Consider the following 23455-nt stretch of genomic DNA (forward strand, 5'->3'; position numbering starts at 1 on the left):
AGGCCCGAGGGTAGCACTGCCGCAGACGGGGACCCGAGCGCCCCTGGTAGTCTAGGGAGCAGGCTGCCCAGAACGAGCGACCGCTGCGCGGCGCGGACACCTGGCAGGGGCCGTAGATAAATTGTCGTCGTCTGGCGTGGGGACTGGGAAGGGGCAGCCGCGGTGGGGCAGAGGGGCGGGGTGAGCACTTCCTGACTCTCGCATTGTCCACGCATCGCCCGCGCCACCCAGGGCCCCGCCACCGCGCCGTCCCCGTCGTGGAGGAAGTTGGCACTCGCCCCGTCTTACCGTTCTTGGCGTCGCCCAAGGCTGCAGCCCCCGCGGCGGCCGCGACGTTGGCTGCGCCAGTCCCCGCGCCTCCGGAGCCCGCCGCGCCCCCGGTGCCCGGCGCGCCCGCCGCAGCCGCTCCGCAGCCCGCCGCTGCCGCCAGGGCCCCCCCGGCCGCCGCGCCCGCCGCGCCCGCCGCTGCCAGGGCCCCGGCTCCATTTTCCTGCTCGTCCCCGCTGCTGTTGGCGCGCTTGTTTTTGCGGCCGCCTTTACTGTTTTTGGGATTGGGCATCTCGGGAGTGTTCAGGTGCCCGGCGTCAGCGAAGGCAGCTCCCTGCGGCGCGGCCGCTCGGGACCCCGCGCGCTGCCGGCTCCGGGGCGGAAAGAATGGAGGGCGCGGGCCGGCGGCTCCTGCGCCGCCCGTCTAGCCGCGCGGCCCGCGCCGCGCCATCGCCACCGCCGCGCCCCGCCCGGCTTCCTGGAGCCGGCGCGCGGCCACTCGAGGTCTGCAGCCGCGCGGACGCCGCGGGCTCGGGGCGCGAGCGAGAAGCTCTACGCTGGAGGGAAAAGGCGGGTCTCCGGCTTGTTTTGATTCGGCTTCGCTGACACGCTCTGGCCCTGCCCCCGCCCGTGACGACACTGGGGATTCGGCCTGGCCGCGCCCACCAGGTGACCTCACGGCGGACCGTCCCGCCCGCGTGACGTCATGCCTCGCGCTGAGCCGACCACCTTCGAATGACGTCATGCTGGAGCCCTCACCCAGGGCCTCCGGAGCCCCGGGGCGTGTGGGAAACGCCCTTCCTGAAACGGCCAGAAACGCCAATCCCATGGCATCTGAAGTTATTCAGTGACCTCCTGACCTTCGTGTAATTGAGGCTTAGCACACTGCGGTGGAGAAAAATGGGCAGCGAGTAGAACAGGAATGGAAACACACGATGTTGAGTTTCTGGTTAATAATCCATTAAAAAGAGTTGCCATACAGGAACAGCCTGAGATTCAGTAATTTCAGAAACAGGGTTGAGTTCCTAGACGATGGGAATGAACTGCAAGATCCCCACGGGAAGCCATCACAGCCTAGTGGTGAAAGAGTTCATTCGAACCAGACCCACTGTCCAGGGATGTAAGGAAATGTTGCCGGTGGCCTGTAAGCAGGCCCTTCCTGGGGGGAAAGCCCAACCATCCCTTCGGAAGAACAATGGCCACATTGTTCACAGCGGGAGGGTAGGAGCTGACAGGTGATGAGAGGAGATTGCTGGGAAGAGGTGCAAAAGGTCCTTTTCTGCAAATTTTCCCAGTCTTTCTGCATATCAGCTCCATCCCCCAGATTCCAGTTCCAACACATCACTTCCTGCAGAATGATGGGACTAAGGTGCCTTCCCGGAAGAACCATCAGAAGTATCAACTTGTTTATTTCCCTCATCCGCCTCTAATTATTTGTCAATATATATGTTGAATTATTTTCTGTCTCCTCACTCAAATGAAAGCTCCAATATTGCTGAGAATTAAGCAATTGGAGCTTTTTTTTTTCTGTTTTGGGCACCTCAGGGAACAGCTAGCATATATTTGTTGAACGTATAAATTAACACCTTTGCCCATGAACTGTGGAGGAAGAACTATGTTAGCTGATAATGCACAGTTTTCCCTCCTATAGGTGGTCTTCTTTAATTAACCCAGTTCTTCAGTAAAGGCTGTGTGGCTGTGTTGGGAAGCACACAGGGACAAGAAGGGAAGTACAGGGAAGAGTATCCGTGCTCACCTAAGCAGGGGTTCTAGTAGGAAACCTGAGGTGTTCACTGCAGGATCCATAGCCCCCCCCCCCCCCTGGAGCTGCANCCCCCCCCCCCCCCCCCCCCCCGGAGCTGCAGGGGAGGAGAACCAGATTCTGGGGAGCAATTACTGGTCGGCTATTTTGTGCCTACATTTTCACATCTATTTTTCCTTCACCCATCGCTCTCTAAGCCAACAGTCCCCAACCTTTTTGGCACCAAGGACCTAGGAGAGCTAGGATCATGTCCATCTTTTTAATTGCAGAATCTAAAGTAAAGCTAGTACAATGGAGGATGAATGGAGGATGCTAAAAGCAGTCTTCTCCTGGCTACACTTCGCCGAACCTTAAAGTCTCAGCAAAATCATCAATTCTCTAGAAAGTCTTCTCTGACAATCCAAAGCTGGATTTGTCCTCATGTGCTCCCTGTACCTTCCCCACCAGTTGGCATATACAGTAATAACATTGCCTGTTTACTTGTCTCTTATATGGGCTCCCACTAGATTATAAGCTCTGTTATGTCAGAAAACGTCTGACTTAATCACCATTGTATCCTTGGTACCATGCATGGTCCAGTGCACAATACACAGTGGTATTTAATAAATACATGACAAAAACATGAATGAATGGACAATGCATGGAGGGTAGATGCAGCAGGATTTGGTGGTCACTTGAATATGAGAGATAAATGAGAGAGTTAAGTCAAGAAATTCTGAAAAGTGGAGGAAATGATGATGATTGTCAATTGAGTGCAAACTTCCGAGGGAGGACAGTAGGAGCTGTGAACAAAGATAATGAGTTGAAGGGGCCCATTCAGACTTAGCTTAATTTCATTACTGATATTCCTCACTAGAGGTAGCTGAGAGATCTCAAAATCTTATGGTGACTTTGGCCTTTCTCTCTCTTTTGTTTTATCTGAGTCTCTTTTTAAGTGGTGAGGATGAAGAAGCTTAGGTTAAGAAATTGAGATAATTATCTTCTTGAATAAGCACATTGCTGTCGTGCCATATTGGATCAGAGTAATTCTGCATGTACCCTGCAGACAGACATTCACACCAGCTGCCTCCCACCTCTACATAACCGAGACTTAAGAATTGGAAACTTTCCCACAAAAATATCATAATTGGCTCAAAGCTCACAGAGAGACAGCCAGTTGCTGTTCTTGTTCATAGTGCAGGCCACCCCCTTCTCTCATTCAAACCGAAACAAAATGAAAAGGAGGAGAAGCTGGGCCACTTCTTCCATGCTCAACCTTGCTAATCTATTTTTAGCCTTAGTCAAGAGTTCTGATGTATTGTTACCAAAAAAAATGCACTAAAGTCAAGATGTTAAAAACAAAATTTAGGTGGGATTCAGGGAGTCCATTTCCTACTTCTGTACAATAATGTGCAATATCATAGGAATCTGCTTTAACCCTTTTCTCGTCCCTATTCTCCCACCATTTCTGAAGGGGAGGATTGATTGGTAGAGAGAGAGAACCTACCTAAAGAGAAAAGATGGCAAACATTGACAGAAAGCACCTCCCACAGAAGCTTGCAGAAAGAAAATATAACGAGCTGTAGGAACTCGAGGAAGCCACTATACCCTGTATATCCACACTTAGCTTCTTTTTCTGTGATTTCCCTGATCAACTCATGCTCAGAATAAACTTCAAAAAATTGTACCTCTACCCAGGGTTTCTTTCCTCCAAACTTCATCACCCACTCCATCACCCAGGCCTTTACCCACTTAAACAAACACAGCAACAAACAATGTTGCTATACACAGCAACAAACAAAGGTCATCAAAAGCAGTTAATCTACACCCTTGAAAAAAAGGACAAGTTCATCTTCAGGGACAGATAGGAACAAGTGGTGATTGTTTCAGCATTATCATCCTATTTGAGTTTTTGCTTGATATCTGTGCGTGTATTCTGAATTCTTGGGGGACAACTAAATCATTTGGACTAGAGTTAGCCTGATCTCTGAAAGTCACTTCAATGTACCTTGAACAATATGTGATCTCTATGTACCAGTTTCTTCTTCTGGAAATAGGCTCTCCTATGCCCACGGGTTTACTTTGAAAATTATGAGAATTGTGATTATAATAACTTGGGCAAAAATGGAATACTAATACAAATAGTGGATTATTCAATGCCACAGATCTGCTCTGCCATTCAATTATTTCTAATTATTAATATACTTCCCAAATATGCACCCTCAGAGTCTTTTTTCAGGCCTTCAGTTTGCCTTTTACATTATTTTCATAACCTACAAAAAATCAGAATTCTGTTCTCTGAATTCCGTGACCCCTGAATTTGCTGCTCACTCTGATCTCGGTGCCACCTTTGCTTGTACTGTTGTCCCAGCCAGCATTAGCACTGCTCTGGACCCCCTTAATCTGCGTGGGGTGTTCCTTTCAAGAGATAGATCAAGTATAATCTTTTCCAAGACCAACTTCTCTGCATTCATTCCGCTCAGCACTTTCTCCTTACTTCACACCTTCACATGCTCACCACTCGGCTACACCAACGTTTTCTAAACTGTTGGTTATATTCTCTTGGCAGCTGTAAAATCAATTCAGAGAATTTCTATCAACATTTTTTAAAACTAGGACAGAATAAAAATATCAAAATGCATTGCATATAAAAATTAAGTATCGTTTTGTGAAAATTATTTTGTAAAATTTAGCTTACACGCAAATGTGCACATATGTACATCATATATACGTACACACACATGCATACTGAGTCATGGTGTGAAGTCCATTTCTTCTTGTGGTGCGAGCAAAAAAAAAATCAGAAAGCCACTTGCTATACCAGACTATGCAGTATTTGATTATACAGGCCATCTTCCCACAGTCTTCTCACCCCAAGAAGAGAATTTCCTCTCTCCAAGTGTATTTTAAATTCTCCAAGCCCTGGCTGGTGTAGCTCAGTGGATTGAGTGCGGGCCTGTGAACCACACGATCGCGGTTCGATCCCCAGTCAGGGCACATGCCTGGATTGCAGGCCAGTTCCCGGTTCCCAGCAGGGGACGTACAAGAGGCAATCATACATTGATATTTCTCTCTCTCTCCTTCCCTTTCCCTCTAAGATAAATGAATAAAATCTTTAAAAAAAATTCTCCAAAGATAAGCATCACATCTTCCATCTTTTATATTTTTTCCAATGAACCTACCTTCACGAGTACTTTGCTTGCAAGTTCCACACATGTGCAGACCAAACCAAAGACCTGAAATTCTAATGGCAGAGGGAGTAGCAACAACACAACACATACGACACAAATAAAAGTTAATATACTGTTAACCTGAAAACTTTAAGAAAATAAAAAAGATGAATACATTGCATTTTGTTTTGTTTTGGAGTTGGACCAGCCCCCAGAAGATTGCAGGGTCAGTGGAGACTACAATTGTCAGAGAAGGCTTCATGGGAAAGCCTTGAAGATCAGTCTTTTCTAAAGGCATGAAAGCAAGAATGAGTATGGAGCATGCAGAGGAGAGAGAGGAAGGTGCAGAAACTCTGGTGTTTGTGGGATAGAGTTGGAGAACAGTCAGATCCCAATGGGCCCAGAGCTGCAATGGACACACAGTCCAGACCTCCATAACTGGTAAGGAAGCTGAAGTCACCTTCCCCCTCTCCCTTCCTGCTTTCTTCTCTTCCACAATATGTAATTACTGTACTATATTTTTTATTTTTATTACTGTATGGTATACTTTATGTTTATGCACTTTGTTTAGTGTTTGTCTTTCCTCACTAGAACGTGGGTTTCAAGAGGGTGAGGATTTCTCTGTTGAATCATCAGTGCCTAAAATAGCACCCGGCATATAGTACTATTCAGTACATATTTGTGGAATAAAAGAACTTACAGGAGAACGCCTCAAAGGAATAATCTAAACCAGACCTCAAGGGGGGAAAAAGCCTTCTAAAACCACATTACTGTGTTCTTGGTAGACATAACATCCTTCCCCAGTAGCTAGCATAATATTTAAGCCAAAGGGATGGCTCTATTAGAAACTAGTTCTTTACAACAAGGAGACATATGCTAGCAATATTTTCTTCGGGAATTGCAGTGGCCATGCGATTATCAAGTAGTACATCTTGTATTTCTGGTATCTCCTCTGGGGTGGCACTGAAAATGCAAAGATTGTTATCACCTAGATTTCGTCCTCACGATTCTCTGTGTTTCTTCCCAGTTAAATCAGTATTTTTCGATGCTGCCATTCTAAAGCTTGATCTAACCACCATGCTTCAGTCTCTTCTTTGGCTGTGTCTGCAAGGCGTGATTTAGATAATACAGCCTTAGCCCTTCCTAAATACCTCTTTTAATACTGTGCTAGTTATCCACTGCTGCCTAACAAATTACCCCACAATTTAGTGTCTCAGAACAACAAATGCGTATTATCTCACAGCTTCTGTGTCGGGAACGGCATGGCTTGGCTGGGTCCTCGGGCTCAGGATCTCTCACAAGGCTGCAGTCCCGCCATGTCAAGCTTGACTGGGGGAGGACTCCTTCTCACACTCACTTTTGAGGTTGTTGGTAGGATTCAGTTTCCACCGGCTGCTGGCCTGAGGCTTCCCTCAGGTTTGCCTCTGCGTAGGGTAAGTGGCTTCATCCAAGTGAGCCAGTAGGAGAGGAGGAGAAGGTAAGGAAGGCAGAAGCCAGTCTTTTTTGTAACCTAATCTCAGAGGTTAACATCCACTCCGGTTGCTGGTCAACAGGGGTGAGCGAAGTCACCAGGTTGAGCCCACGCTCAAGGGGAGAGTTTTATGCAAGGGCCTGAATACGAGGGGACAGGGACATTGAAAACCATCTTAGAAACTGACTACCACCAATATGTGAATATATTTCTTGCAATCCAAATTTTAATTTCTAAACACTCCGAGTTTAGTTTATAAGACAAGAAAAGTGGATTATAGTAATCATTTCACAGTGTATATGTATATCAAAACATTTGCCTTGGTACACCATAAATATATACAATTTATACTTGTTGATAAGACATGAAGAGTTAGAAAAGGTATAAACTTCTGGTTCTTTCTTTCTAAGTTACTGTTTTAATGAATCAATTTTTGATGGTGTTGGCTGATTCAATTTTATTAAGGTAACCTAACTTTTGCAAAATAATTGTTTAAAATTGTTTCAGTCCTCTGTGTTCAAAATACTATTGACACTTAAACACAACAGTGTGGAACATTATTGGACCCAAGGATAGTTTTTCAAGTGCTAAAGGTATTGCTGTGCCTGTTTCTGGAGTTAATTTTGATGGAGCTTGAATAGAATTCTCTCCCAAGATTCCTCCTCCTTCTTTATTTCCACTTAAAACAATTTCTACCAAGAGTAGCCTGAGGAACACTTGTTATATAAGACATGCCTCTATTTCTGTGGCTAAATAAATCTAGAAAACACTTTTTTATGAGTCATAATGTACATTAGTATAGTAAAGATCCTAAAAAGTCCAGCAGTAAGGAAACCTGCTTACTCTCAATTTAGAATTTCCCAAGTTTATACAACCCGTGAAACTCCTTATATGTAAACCAATTAACATCTATGAAACTAGAGTTCTGCTAAATACTTTGGGGGTGGGGAAATAGTGCCTCAGTGCAAAAAAACACCCCCAAAGAAAACCTGGTTCTACTACCAACATCTACTACCAAGTTAGTTGATGCCAAGGTAAAAAGTCAAGTGAAAAGGCAGACACCAGATCCCACTGGTAAACGACCAGTTCCTTAGAAAATGCCTTGGCAAATGCCTTCACAACTCTATACTTCAACTGTTATAATGATATAAATACTTTAAGCATTAATTCTAAATAAGGTAAGACCTTTGAACATTTACAACACTGCTTCCAATTTCAGAAACACCAATTATGCTATCATTGTTCTGTTGAATTAAAATTAGTGTCAACAACCTAGTGAGGACTACATTTTTTTAAATGTGAAGGCATCTTTACCAATATTGTAACCGGAAGCAACTTCCAACTCTTGTTCAGAACCTTTGATGTAATAAGTACTATAGAAATACATTGCCTTGTACCCTCTTAATATGATGCGGTTTTTTCTTTGCATCATATAAATAGTCTCACCTTCCATCCAGTAGTAATAACTGTTATGTGTATTTCTAGAGTTAATTTTCATTGATATTGAGTAGAATTCTCTCTCAAGATTTTCTTTTCTTCTGCAAAAAAAAAATTGATCCTGAGTCCTTGCATGCAAATGCGGTACTGCATGGATTAAAGATGGCCACAGACTTGCTACTCCTCTCTTTGAGTGCTGTAGTTCCCCGCCCTTGAATGTGACCTGGGTTTCTGACTTGCTTTGACCAATCAGAAACACAGCACAAGTGGTGTTGCTCCAGTTCTCAGCCTAGCTTTCGCTCTTACTCCATGAAAGCCAGTCACCATACTGTGAAGGTACTGGAACCAGACCATGGAATGATGAGAGGCCATTTGGAGAAGGTGAGGAAGAGTCTGATTAAACCTGAGTATGATAACTCTGAGTCCTCTTGTTGATGAGGCCCTCACCATGGACTCTGTCCTTGGCCTGCTTAGTCCAATTTCAGCAAGAATTCTGCTAAGTCATTGTATCAAAAATACCCACTCTTGGCATCAGATCACACTTGATATCTCACCACCCTGGTCTGCCTTCACCAAGGATCCTGTCAAAGGTCAGTTTAACCCAAATCTCTCTATCCCTGATGTTTCCTCTTAGTAATTTTCTACCCCTGACCCCGACCCTGCTCCCTGGCTATAAATTCCCAGTTGTCCTTGTATTGAGTTGAGCCCCATTACAAACCCCACTGTAGTAGTTTCCTTTAAAAAGTCTGCCTTACTATCTTTAATGAATGCCGTGAATAAAATTTGTTAAACAAAGGATTCGAAACATCTGGAAGATGAGAAGCCATCTTCGATGTTCTATTCCCAGTCGAGTTCCTAACTCAGCGTTTCTCAGCCATGGCAGTTTTGCCCCCGGGGACATTTTTGGTCGATACTACTAACGTCTAACAAGTTGAGGCCAGGGATGTTGCTAGGATCATGCGCAGGACAGCGTCCGCAACAGTGCACCGCCCAGCGCCAAACGTAGTGCCAAGGCTGAGGAATCCTTTCCTCGCGAATGTAGCCATTTGAGTCACCAGGGCCCCACCGTGCGGAGCAGACGGCGAAGACGGGCCCAGTCAATCCACAGAAGTGCCAGAAATACTGCATAGCTGCTGTTTTTAAGCATCCTTTGGGGTAGTTTCAGTGGTGTGCTTTTGTTAAACCACTGAGGAGGGGCAAGGGAGGGAGCCCTTACTGTGTTTACATCTGCCCGTGGTATAAATACTCAAACCACAGTCAATTTCAGGCTACCAACTAAGCCACTAAACTCAAGGCTGGAAAGAGATGTGAGCAATTGGCTCTGTGAACCAATAGGACTTGGATGCACTGCCTTGGGCAACTGAGGCAGCGTCCCATGTACAACGCCTTTTTATGCCTGAATCCTAAGCCCGGGCATTCCCAGTGTTGAGCTGGCCCCCTAATCAGCGTTTCCTACTTAAGAACTATGGTCACATTGCTACTGGAAGCTTCTCCTTTAAATGACCAGATACTGATTCTACTGTTTTTCTGTCTTGTGCCACTTTTTTGCACCATTAAAACTGTCAAATTGGGAATAGTCCAGAGGCTCCCACACAGGACCACGGACCCCACTCTGAAGTAGTTCCACAGCACTCCCAGATGGCAGTACTGCGGCGAATGGTCTGCTTGGGGATACGCCTGGAGCGAAACTGAGTTAGCTTGGTGAGATCAAACGTCTGAACAACAGCCAAAGGAGCCAAGCGAAAGTGAAAGTGGCCGGGGTGGGGGTGGGGTCTACCATGCTGAGTATGGGCTCACGCTGGAGCATGCTTTGGTTCTGAAAAAAATGCTTTCCTTCCAGATAGAGGGAATTTCTTCCATCACATGAACCCAAACCATTCTTTGTTATTTCCTAGAGCCGCCATTTATGAGGTTTCAGGGGAGACACTAGATTCAGGTTCTGTTAAGAGTTGTTACAGTTTCGTGGTTACATGTCTGCATGAAGCCAAACTTCCTGGGTTTCAGTCTTGGCTTACGACCTATGTGACCTTGGACAACATATTCATGAAATAAGGACAGTAATGGTATCTAGTTCAGAATTAAGATAAGTAATTTTCATGTAGTGCTTAGCACATAGTAATCTCTCAATAAACAGCTATTATCGGTTATTAGAAGCATTTAAAGTTCATGTTCACTATTGCTATTTAACTTTCCTTCTTCTAACTGTAAACAGAATTTTTTTCAAAACTCAACACTAGTTCTAGGCTAAGTTTAAACTGTTTTTAACACACCGCACTCCTCTCTTCCAGGAGCAAACCACGCCCTACTTCCTGTTGCATGCAAATAGGGTGCTTTGCAGGGAAGGTCTGAACCAGGCACCCACGCTGGACACTAAGATTGCAGCAGGACTCACATGAACAAGTATAAAGGACGCATGGACAATAACTAAGGTGGGGGGCAGAAATGGGAGGGAGGTGGGGAGCACTGGGGCGGGGGGCAGGGCTGGGAACTTAAGACAAAACTGTACTTGAACAAGAATTTTTAAAAAAAGATTGCAGCAGAACACACTTCGGTGTGCACAGCAGGAAGCCAGGGTGGGAGGAGGTGATGAAAAAGCAATGCTTTGTCCAACAATTCTGAGTTGATTTGTATGGATATAAAAAGTTAGTGCAAGCTACTAAAATTTTTTAATGATATGCTAAAAACATCATCTTTGGAAGAATAGTCCAACAGTAACACTCAGGATCGATTTGCTAGAAAAGGTGGTGACAGGGAGCCAGCTGAAAATCTACTGTATCATTGCTGGGGGGAGGTCATGAGAGTTTCGGACTAAGTGGTTAACAGGGAAAAGAATGTATGTGAGAGACGTTATGAAAGAAGAAATCATAGGACCTAAAGACAAAACTCTTGGCTTTAAAGAAACACTATCTCATCAACATCTTATTCCATGTACATGAATACTGTGAATTTCAATACCTACAAATAAGCTGCTAGGATCTTCTAAGTCCATTAGGGTAAAGGAACCCAATAGTTACTATGTTAGTTTATTTGCTTTTAAAGAACAAAATTAACTTACTATTAATCAAGACTTGAAACTTCTAGGTAAAATTGGACACCTTGTCAGTAAAACACATTGCCCAGTAAGCTAGATATCTTTTGTACCAACTCCAAATTTAGTCAACAATCCTGAGTTCAAAGGTTCCAGTCTGAGATTTTTTTTTAAGTGCTCAACATTTTCTGCCAAGGACTCTAGATGACTATTTCCCAAGCTAGTCTCCAGGGAAGTGGACTGAACTCAACATGTATTTATATCAGTTCTGTGCAGAGCTCTGTGATAGATGGGTAGCAAGCACCTTTCATTTTCCTTGGTTTATAAGCCAAAAAAAGGCATGACCATAGTTTCAACAGGTAAAAAAGAAGGAATTTTTACTTAGTCCAACTATTCATCTTTGACTCACATAAAAAATATCTTCTGCCTTCTTGTCTGTAGCTGACTATTTGATTCACAGTCTTTTCCTTTTGTCTTACTACAGAAAAGAAAACTGACATTGCTCAAACTACCATATTTGTTTTCTATTTTACAGTGGAAATTTCATTTGGTTAATTTTCCAAACTATTTACTGAGCATATAATGAAGGTCTATGTCAGATAGAAATACAAAGTGAGGAAGAAACAACCTAGTCCACTGTCTAGAAACTCATATCCTGGTGAGAGGGAAGTGTGCGTGTGTCTGTATTCCCATGCCTGTCTTTGAAAGGACTTACAGTGAGAACAATGAGATGTGCAACACAAGAAAATAAAGTGCATTAGAAGTAAGTGAGAAAGACTAACGCAGAGGGAAAGCAATGGTGGGATCAGAGGTAAGCTAATTTGCAAAATAGATACAATAAAGGACTACATGTACTTGCTAAGGATTCATCAGGAATTTGGCTCTCAGCCTTTTAGCAATCTCCGTACAAGGAAAAATACAATCAGTTACACAATCCGCAGGTTCCACCAGATAGAAGCTGACAAAAGCAGACCAATTGTTCAGGATATAACTAGTCTGGCTATAAAGCCAAACAAACCCACAAGGATCCTGAAAGTACAATAATATGTGATATACTGAAGAACATCCTCAATAATATCCTCATAGCAAAGGAGCTATTTCTGCTAGCACATCTCAGTATGGGCTGATGGCTTATCATCAAAGTCAAATTTTAGTGAAAGCAATTTACAGGGGTTCACTTAAGCAGAAAATGTCATTACTCTGTGGTAAGTACGGTGATAGAAATATGCGTCAAGCACTAAGGGAGAACAGGGGACACAGCTGCAATCTCACTATTCAGACTTGGAGCAGACGGGATCATCAAGGACGGGGCCCAGGACTTCCGTCCAGTTTTCAAAGGAAATAGGCAGGGTTTGCTGTAAACACCTAACTCTTAGAACTCAGATTTTTACTGTGGTTGGGATATTGTTTTAAAAGAGATTTGTTATCACAGAAAAATCCACACTAAACAATTAAAACACTGAGGGACAAATACCATATGATCTCACCTTTAACTGGAACCAAATCAACAAAACAAACAAGCAAGCGAAATATAACCAGAGATATTGAAATTAAGAACAAACGGACAGTAACCAGAGGGGAGGTGGGAGAAGATAATGGGGGAAAGGGTTTTCGGGGACAGCTATAAAGGACACATGGACAAAACCAAGGAGAGGGGTGGAAGCAAGGGAGGGAGGTGGGAATGCCTGGGGTGGTGGGGGGTCAATGAAGACAACTGTACTTGAAAAACAATACAATAATTAAAAAAAACAAATTGAACGATTCTTATTTTCTTTTTAGTTTACTTATGCCAGTTCACCCTCAAAATTAAATAAAATGACAAATAAAGATATAGCTTCTGCCCAGCTGAAGAGTGGTAGCCCGAAGAATCGGTGAGGGTTTAGAGTTATATTAAGTTTACAGCAGCCTTCCCCCAGAAATCCAACAGCACAGAACCAAAGGAGTTCTTTGAGAATTAGTTCGGGTTTTGTGTTAAACTACATTTTTAAAAAATACAGTCAAGTTGTATTTCTGCCTAATAATAGAGAAAGAGTAAGGAGAAAAAGTTTTCAACCTAAAATAATCCACACATCTGGTGTCTAAGAAAAGTCTTAGACTTCTAATCCACTTAGTAAAAGGGGGGCAACAAAATTTGTCTTGAAGGGAAGGAAAGGCACGGAAAATGTAACATATTTCTGGGGTTGGTTTCTTGAAAGTCGTGTTTCCCTGCAGTGCTCACCCAGGTGTAAAAGGGAAGTAGCATTTCCCAGCTGCTTGGAGCGGGACTAACTTCTTCACGGACAGAGCAACCTCCCTGAACCGCACAGACATGCGGATGTGCGGCAGAGGCTGTCCCAGCACTACGATTACGGCTAACGCCAGGTAACGAAGGATAATGTGAAATCTCCACAGAGAGAATGCACGAAATGAGAATGATTGGCGGAGAAGAGAAATGGGACATGATCCTACTTGCCGGCCACATCTGAGAGCATTCAGAAACATTGGCATTGACTTTATCTCTGAGTACGTGTGATGAGTTGCTGAGATTACAAAAAGATACTTAAAAATTTTACCCAGCAGTGCTTTATACAGTAAGGTTGACAACATTTGTGTGTGTGACAGAAATAAAAACCAAGGATTGAAGATCCATCTGCCACCATGTAAAGGGGGTAGATCTTTTAGACTAAGGATCTTTTGTTTGCTGAGCACAAATGAAGTCACCCCCAGAAGTACTCAAGGGTAGTATTAAGTGATGGGTGAGGAGGAGCTGGGGTGAGTTCCATTTCTATGCGTGGAAGTGGAATGGTAAGTGTGGATAAAACAAAGGGGAGGAAGCTGGGGGTTTTGTGAAAGGGAAGGAAGAAATAATAGGAGACTCATCCACGGAGGGTGAGGGGGAAAGGGATTTGGGGGAGAAAGATTTAGGAGAGAACCCCCCATCCAATGAAAATCCTGCCCCACAACTCTTCCACTCACCCCAGTCTCCACATACTCACATATACAAATAAAATACCGCGTGTAAAACATCAACCCCTCAGCACTGGAGAGGACTTTCTTTGGGGGAGTCAGGAGTAGTGTTCACCCTACTTCATAGCTGGAGTTAAGCAAGAACAGAGGCTGCTATGCTTCCCTAACTCTATGAGGAACCCATAAAAATGGAAAGGCTGATGGCATCTTTGACACCGGCTCACTTTTGCACACTCTACTCACTGAATTTTCAGACACTGTGGATTCTGCCTCCAAAGTCTCTCACAAGCAGATCCCCCTTTATTCTGTTTCTGCTGCTCTTCCCCTCGATGCCCTTTCCTGACTTCTGACAGAACGCAATCTCTCCCACACCTCAATACCCATCATTGTTTTCTATAGTCAGCTCACCCTGCTGGGTCCATTCTAACATATATGGTTATAGCAGAAGCTATATGAGGGCTGCTATGTTCTTGTGCATTTGACAATACCTTATTCACAAACAGTGTTTAGGAAATCTTTGTGAAAGCAAAGAAGACAGAAGGAAAAGAGAAGTAGAAGAGAATAGGAAGGAGAGGGAAATGAGTAGAAGAAACTTTATAGGTTATTTACATGGGATATATAATAGGTCTGAATTACAAGTCTAATTTCTTTCCTCTCAGAATAAGAATTTCCATGCTCTTTTTTTTCCATAACCCCTGTTACAGATGCTTATTCTATGTGGAATGGATGTCTTAGTTGTAGCTTCAAACAACAAAGCACACAGCATTTATACATGTTCTAATAGTAATGTTTAGCCTCAGATTTTTCTCTTACTCAAATATCTCTTCGATTTTATTTTTTTCAACCAATGATTGTCATTTTTAAGGTAAAAGAAGAGAGGACTAAATAGTTTGGAGGCTGTTCAAAAATCATTGTATCTTACTGTTTTATCCTTCTTTCCTATCTGAGGTATTTAATGGAGGCTAGTATATTATATATAACTAAAATGATTTTCTCATTTCTATGGCTCAGGAAACTCTGACAAGAATCCCTGCAGCTGCAGGGGTTAGAGTCCCAAACTGTGATCCCCAGCCAGGTGCAAGGACAATAGCCGCCTGTGGATATCCCTCATGCCAGCTGTTCTCTCAACATATGTGCAATGCCCAACAGAAGGGGAGGATTCCATTTTATCTGTGCCTTTCGTTTTTGGAAGGAATAAATTTTGGTATCATCTTTGAAATATATTCTAACGAGTTAAATGAAATAAATTGTTTTATGCAATGTATTTCCCACCCAAAGCACCAATTATAGGCCATTTTTGGCCATCCTAACATCTGAAGCATTGTAGATACAGGACCTAAGACTTCAGGCTGCAAAGGTTATTGCTAAGCTGATGTGGGAGATTTCACTCCAGTTTGCAATGTGAATCGATCCACCACAAAAGTACCCTGTAATCAGATATAATTGACATAATGAATGGGTAAAACATAAAACAGACGAATATATTGGCAGGTAAGATGTAAGAGAGACCAAGTGAATACATGTAAAAGGAATCCAAGACAATAAAACTGGGTGATATTTCAGTTTCTAAAAGTACCAACAATGTTGTCCAAGGAACCCCCAACAGAGTATGAAGGGGCTCCAACTTCCAAACAGGCCATACTTTTCATTTTCTCACTTTCAAGTTAGTATGTTATTCATAAATGCTTGATGAACCAAATTATCATCTGAAATCAGAAAGGTGGCAGAAACCAAAGTATTCTGCATCAGATTTATTGTATTCAAAGTTACATAATCTTATATGGGGAAAAGACCTTACAGTTCAACCTGGAATTCCTTCTACAGCATCCTGAAGAAGATGATCATTTAGTCTTAGCCTGACTCAGGACTCGCTTCGTCATTTAGACTTAGCTTGAACTGTAAGCAATACAGACTTATCTCAACAAACAAGAAAAATCTCAAGTAAACAATCTAACCTTACACCTAAAGGAACTAAAAAACTAGAATAAACAGCCCAAAGTTAGTAGAAGGAAGGAAATAATAAAGATTAGAGTAGAAATAAATAAAATAGAGACTTAAAAAAAACCAATAGAAAATATCAATGAAACTAAGATCTGATTCTTTGAAAAGATAAAATTGACAAACCTTTAACCAGACTAATGAAGGGAAATAGAGAGAGGGCCCGAATAAATGAAATCGAATGAAAGAGAAGTTAAAACTGACACTGCATAAATACAAAGAATCATAGAGAATGCAATGAACAATTATTCATCAGCAAATTGGACAACCTATAAGGAGTGGATAAATTTTGAGAAACACATTTTTCCAAGAATGAATTAGAAATAAATCAAAAATCTGAATGGAGCAATTACCAGTAACAGAATTAAATCAGTAATAAAAAAAACTCCCAACAATGACTTCACAGGCGACTTGACTTCACAGGTGAATTCTACAAAACATTTAAAGAATAATTAACACCTATTCTCAAGTTATTCTAAAAAGTGAAGTGAAAAGTGAAAAGTAATGCTTCCAAACTTGTTCCATAAGACCAGACTTACCCTGATACCAAAACCAAACATAAATACTAGAAGAAAAAAGAAAAGAAAATTACAGGTCAATATCCCTGATGAATATAAATACAAGGATTCTCAACAAAACATTAGCAGTATATTAAAAGGATTATACACCATGATCAAGTGGGATTTATTCTAGCAATGCAAGGATGGTCCAATGTCTGCAAATCAAAAACATGATACACCACAGTAACAAAACAAAAGATAAAATCATGTAATCATGTTAATAAATGCAGCAAAAGCATTTGACAAAATTCAACATCCATTTATGATAAAACAAACTCTCAACAAAATAGGTATAGAGGGAATATACCTCAACATAATAAAAACAGTATATGACAACCCACATATAACATACTTAATGGTGAAAAGCTGAAAGCTTTCCCTCTAAAATCAGGAACAATACAAAGATGCCCACTCACCAATTTCTTCACATAGTATTAAAAGAACTAGCCACAACAATCAGACAAGAAAAAGAAATCAAAGTCATCCAGGTTGGAAAGAAAGAATGAAAACTGTTACTATTTGCAGATACTATTTATAGAATACCCTAAACACTACACACAAAAATACAATTAGAACTAATAAGTGAATTCAATAAAATTTCAAGATACTAAATTAATATGCAGAAATCTATTGTGTTTATATACACTAATAACAAACTATCGGAAAAAGAAATTAAGAAAACAATCCCATTTGTAGTTGCATCAAAAAGAAGAAAAACTTAGGAATAAATTTAACCAAGGAGGTGAAATAACTTGTACTCTGAAAACTGTAAGACATTGATGAAAGAAACTGAAGATGATACAAATAAATGGAAGAATCTATCAAGCTCATGATTGGAAAGTTAATATGGTTAAAATGCCCATAGTACCCAAAGCAATCTATAGATTCAATGCAATCTCTATCAAAATATGATTGTCATTTTTCACATAACTAGAACAAATAAACCAAAGATTTGTATGGAACCACAGAAGACCACAAATGATTAAAACAATCTTGAGAAAGAAGAAAAAGTTGGAAATATTGTGCCCCCTAAATTCAAACTATATTACAAGTCTATAATAATCAAAACAGTATGGTAATGGCACCAAAACAGACATGCAAATCAGTGGAACAGAATAGAGAGTCAAGAACTAAACCACACTATATAGTCAATTAATTTACAACAAAGAAGGCAAGAATATACGATGAAAAGAACACAGTCTATTCAATAAATTGATGATGGAAAACTGGGAAGATACACACACAAAAAATGAAGATAGACCACTTGCTTATACCATATACAAAAAACCCCTCAAAATTGATTAAAGACTTAAATGTGAGACCTGAAACATGAAATTTCTAGAAGCAAATATAAGCAATAAACTCTTTGACATGAGCCTTAGCAATATTTTTTAAATGTTTTTTCAGGAAAGGACATCAAAAGCAAAAATAAACAAATGGGACTACATAAAACTAAAAAGGTTTTGCACAGCAAAGGAAAGCATCAACAAAATGAAAAGGTGGCCTTCTAAATGGGCAGATAGTTCCTGATAGGATCATGTGTTGAAATAATAAATTCAATAACAGGTTAATGTGCAATCTGAATAAAAATGGACAGGGACCCTGAATAGACATCTTTCCAAGGAAGACATACAGGTGGCTAACAGAAACATGAAAAGATGCTCAATGGCACTAATCATGAGGAAATTCAACTCAAAACTGCAATAGGATATCAACTCACACCTGTCAGACTATTAGCAAACAGACGACAAATAACAAGTGCTGGTGAGAACGTGGAGAAAAAAGGAACTCTCACATACTCTTGGTGGGATTTAAATTAGTGCAGCCTCTGTGGAAAACAGTATGGAGTTTCCTCAGAACATGAAAAATTGAACTTCCATATGACCTAGCAATTCCACTTGTGGTCATTTATTCAAAGAAAACAAAAACAGTCATTTGAAAAGATAGATGCATCCCTATGTTCAATATTCTTTACATTAGCCAAGATACAAAGGCAACTAAACATCCATCAACAAACGAATAGATAAGGAAGATGTGGTATAGCTATATAATGGAATAGTACTCAGCCCTAATGAAGAATAAAATCTTGCCATTTGCAGCATCATGGATGGACCTAAAAGGCATCATGCTAAGTGAAAAGAGTCAAATAGGGAAAGGCAAATATTGTATGACTTCACTTGCATGTGGAATCTAAAAAACCTAACAACAAAAACAGACTCAAAGAACAAATTGATGGTTTGCCAGAGGAGAGGGGAGTTGGAAGGATGGGGAGAAATGATAAAGGCAAACAACAGATACAAACTTCCGATGGTAAAACAAGACACAGAAATGTAATGTACAGCATAGGGAATATAGTCAATAATATCTTAATAACTTTGTATGTGGGTGGATGGTTACTAGACTTATGATAATCACATTGTAAGGTACATAAACGTAGAATCACTATATTGTCCACTTGAAACTAGTATCATATTGCATGTCTACTATACTTTAACAAAACATGAAAAAAATTAAATAAATATATCCTAAGTCAAAAGGGTGGGCAATTAAGAGAGGTGAAATAAGACACATACTTTTATAACCAACTATGTTTTTTGGATCAAAGTAAATAATATATCTCATTCTTCTAACTTTTATTCAAGGTATTGTATAATTAAAAAGTTAGTATGTACAGTTAAGACATAAAGGTGTGTCACCCCTAAGTATGTGATACTTTCTAACTAGACTCACCTGTCGCCATTCAATGTCTCATGTTATAATTTCTGTAATCTCTCCAGTCTAAAATAGAACCAGTAAAGGCTTTGGGAGTGGGAAACACAGGGAAATAATATTTCTGAGAATTTTTTTCCTTGAAAATATTAAAAGACGGCATTTCTTTCTGTTTTATTTTTAACCCAATAAACTTGATGCCGAAACTGTCATTTATAATCAAAGGCCTTGGGAGACATCTGCATTGCTCCAACCTCCCACAGACGTTCAGACTTTGCAAACAAAGTTCTGAAACTCTACCACTTCCCCTGATTCTGAGGTTAAAAGCAAGTGCTTGCCCTCCTTACTCTACTTGAGATCTTATCTTCTCTTGTTTTTCTTTTTCTGATAGGCTGCCCTGGTACAACTCCTGAGTAGAATAGAAGACTACTTTAATGTTCGTCTATCTTGAGGTCCAAACTGAAAGAAGACCATTGGGAACACGCGCGATCGCGCGCGCGCACACACACACGCGCGCACACACACAGTCATTGCATTAGCCCTTTAGTCTTCCCAGGGCCTGGAGGCTCGCATTGTTACTGCATTTCAAACTCTCCTTCCTCATCTATGATGAATATATCACCATGCCTGTCCCAGATCTGCTCTGGGGGAGTAATCCTTTTCTTTCTCCCTCTAAAAAATTTTTGAAAAGATATATTTTATATAGGTTAGTTCTCTCATATGTTCCTAGATGCCCAATTTTTTTTGAACTACAATGGTGCTTATAGTTCTTTCACAGAATTCAAAAAATATAATAGAATGAATTCTAGGAAGCATGCCAGATACACATTTTTTACGCCAAATGGTGAAATTAGGCCAGATTATGCTGGGAATTCTTGAGCTATTTAAAAATCATTAGAATTTAATTAGAATTAAGAAACACCAATTCAAATGCAAAATAATTATTTCTCTTTTTATCTTCTAAGGTCAGTGAAAGAACGTTCTCACACTATTCCAAATTTTTTTAAAAAGGCCTTTGCGTTTGTTCTCTAAGTAGTTTTCTTCCAAACATCTTCAGCCTAATACATATTAAAAATTTTCAAATCGTTATCCATCTGTGGGTGAGTAAGCCAGGTCTTTCACAGGAGATTTCCAAAATAAGTTGGAAGAGATGACCTCTCGGACATGTTTTAACTCTACATTCATAATTCTATGAAACACACATAAAAATAGCAGAAAAAACAAGTATATATTTAAATGTAGACATATTAAGGTATGTGAGAGTCCTGCTGTGTGTAGGACAAAGAATCACACCCTTGGACAGTTGCAGCGTTATTTGCAATCGTCAAGATATGGAAGTAGCCCAAGCGTCCATCAGCAGATGAGTGGATAAAACAACTATGGGACATTACACAGTGGAATACTACTCAGCTGTAAGAAGGAAGGAAATTTTACTCTCTGTGACAGCACGGATGGACGTGAAGAACATTATGCTAAGTGAAATCAGCCAGTCTGAGAAAGACAAATACCCTCTGATTTCACTCGTATGTGGAATCTAATGAACACATGAACTAACAAGCAAAATGGACAGACTCACAGAGGGAGAACAGATGACAGCTAGTGGGGTAGGGGAGGGAGGTGAGGGGTTAGAGGCATTGAGCAAAAAGGATAAAGGACTCGTGGACATCCAAAACAGTGTGGTGATGGCTGCGGGAGGGGCATATAAGGGGACTAAATGGTAATGGAAAAATATAATAACTATTTTTAAAAAACTTAAATCCCCAAACTCACCCTGGCTGGTGTGGCTCAATGGACTGAGTGCTGGCCTACAAACCAAAGGGTCACTGGTTCAATTCCCAGTCAGCCCATATGCCTGGGTTGCAGGCCAGGTCCCCAGTAAGGGGCATATGAGAGGCAACCACACATTGATGCCTCTCTCCCTCTCTTTCTCCTTCCCTTCCCCTCTCTCTAAAAATAAATTAAAAAATCCCCAAACTCAAAATCATGTACCTCAAAATAATCAACATGCAGGTAACTAATTTAAAACACAGAGTTTCCTCTTTCAAATGCTCAGGATCTTATTCGTATTGATTGTAAAATGGCTTAAAAAATAGAATTGTGAAACTACCCCAGATGAATCTCTATTATAGTTATTTAAAGAATATATATATAAGCCCTGGCTGGTATAGCTCAGTGGATTGAGCACGGGCCTACGAGCTAAAGAATCGCGGTTCGATTCCTAGTCAGGGCACATGCCTTGGTTGCAGGCCAGTTCCCAGTAGGGGACCCATGAAAGGCAACCATACATTGATATTTCTCTCTTTCTCTCCTTCTCTCCTTCTCTCCTTCCCTTTCCCTCTAAAGATAAATAAATAAAATATTTGTAAAAAGAATATGTATAACTATGACTTCAAAATAAATGACAAGTTCCCCAGGTAATTAGTAATAAGATGCAGCCAGGACTGAGAGCCGCTGATTTGGGCTGTGTCAGAGACGTCTGTGGGGAGTTTGGAGAATGGAAACTGTGCAGAGGGCAGTTCGAGAACTTTCTTTTCCTTGAGAATCTACATTTATGTTTGTGTTTAAAGGGATTGTGGGGATGAATACCATCCACTGGTCTTGGTCTGGGGAGGCTTTTAAAGGAGATAAAGCTTAAGAAGAGTTTTGAAAGAGAACAGAATACAATTTTATTACAGGAATACAGGAGCCTAGATTCACTCAGAAACTTAGAAGAGTAAGAGTGAATTATGTCTAAGCTGGAACGGAGCTTTTAGCTGAGAACAATAAAAAAATACCAAAAACTCAACATTAAAACTTTGTTTCCTTTGAGTACTCAATGTGTAATAATTAAATTTCATTGCAATTGAATTTAAAGAATCTTAATGGAAAACTCTTAAATGGCTCAGATTAAGTTTTGTATTTATCACTGTGGCCATTTAATCCTGGCCCTACTCTCAAGATTTAGAAATATTGTAACTCAAGGACCATTCTCTTCGCTCTCCCTTCCCACCACATATTATCTTTTCAGCAGCACAATGGGTGGAAATTATTCAAATACTTTTATTAGCACTTCTACCTCTTCCTCCCACAGACCAAATGTGACCATAACCCCACTGAGAGGAAGATATCTTTGAGATCTTATAAAATTTCCCAATCTTTACAAATATAGTGGCTAACTCTTAATGTTCCCATTACCATGGGAAAAAAGATTATATTTTAATAAAACATTTCCACTGAATTTTAGAATCTAATAGTACCTTAAGGGTTATTTCTAGTTCCTCTATAAAACTTGTAAAATATTTCTCACCCTTTTTTAAATATCACTTTTTTCTCCTAGAGAGTAGATTCAAACATGGAGAGTTTGTGAGATATATAAAGGAACTATCCGCTAGCTAATTAATTCAGAGTGAAATTTTAATGAGACTTGCTTGAAAATCAAACACGACCTTCCTGTAATATCTTTCCTTAAGGACGGCAATCATCACTCAAAGATTAGCAGCTGCAGCCTCAACATCAAATAAGCCCTTACCAGCAGCCTTCATCCACAGGCAGCCGGATGTGGCAGAATTAGACAAAGTATCCTTATCTTTGGGTGAAAACATGGCGTAAGATATGCTGGACTCATTAATAGGATCTATGGGAACAGTGTAATAACTGACCTTAAAAATACTGAAACCTTCACAGTTTGTCTCGGCTGCTGCTACACCTCAGTCATAAATCCATTCATTCACTCGTTCATGCATTCAGCAAACGTCGAAGCTGCAGTAAGTGCCAGACGCCGAACAGGATGGGCTATTCTCCGCCCCAGGGTTTAGTTGGGGAAATCTACCAATAAACAGGTAAATAAATAAGTAGTTATAATTAAACATTGAAAGATAAATGCCGTGAAGGGAATAAACAGTGGTTTACGCCGCGAGGGACTAACAAGAGGGAGCCCACCCTGCACACAGCCAAGAGAAGGAGTTCAAGGGAGAAGAAGCCTTGCGAGGAGGCTGGAGAGGAAGGAGGCTATGGTGCAGTTGTACAGGACTCATTTTCTACTCAGCCTGGATCCTGTCTGCTGCCCCGTGCCGGGAGCTCAGGCCAGCCAAGGACACTTCTACAGGACCCAAATGCAGCCCCTGCCTGTCTTCTTCTTGAAAAGTCTCT

The 23455-nt window shown here is 41.1% G+C and overlaps 1 protein-coding gene across 1 annotated transcript in view; it reads right to left on the reverse strand.

Annotated features, from left to right (window-relative positions):
• Positions 1 to 880, reverse strand: part of HECA (HECA ribonucleoprotein granule regulator) — a 41542-nt gene extending 40662 nt beyond the window's left edge. The window contains exon 1 of the mRNA XM_037045623.1: positions 289 to 880. Within this exon, the coding sequence (XP_036901518.1) occupies positions 289 to 559 (271 nt within the window). The 5' untranslated portion in view covers positions 560 to 880. The remainder of the gene's footprint in view (positions 1 to 288) is intronic.
• Positions 881 to 23455: the final 22575 nt, after the last annotated feature.

This window comes from Sturnira hondurensis, unplaced genomic scaffold, assembly GCF_014824575.4.
Source record: "Sturnira hondurensis isolate 20B ecotype Veracruz unplaced genomic scaffold, ASM1482457v3 Scaffold0004474, whole genome shotgun sequence".
NCBI lineage: Eukaryota > Metazoa > Chordata > Mammalia > Chiroptera > Phyllostomidae > Sturnira > Sturnira hondurensis.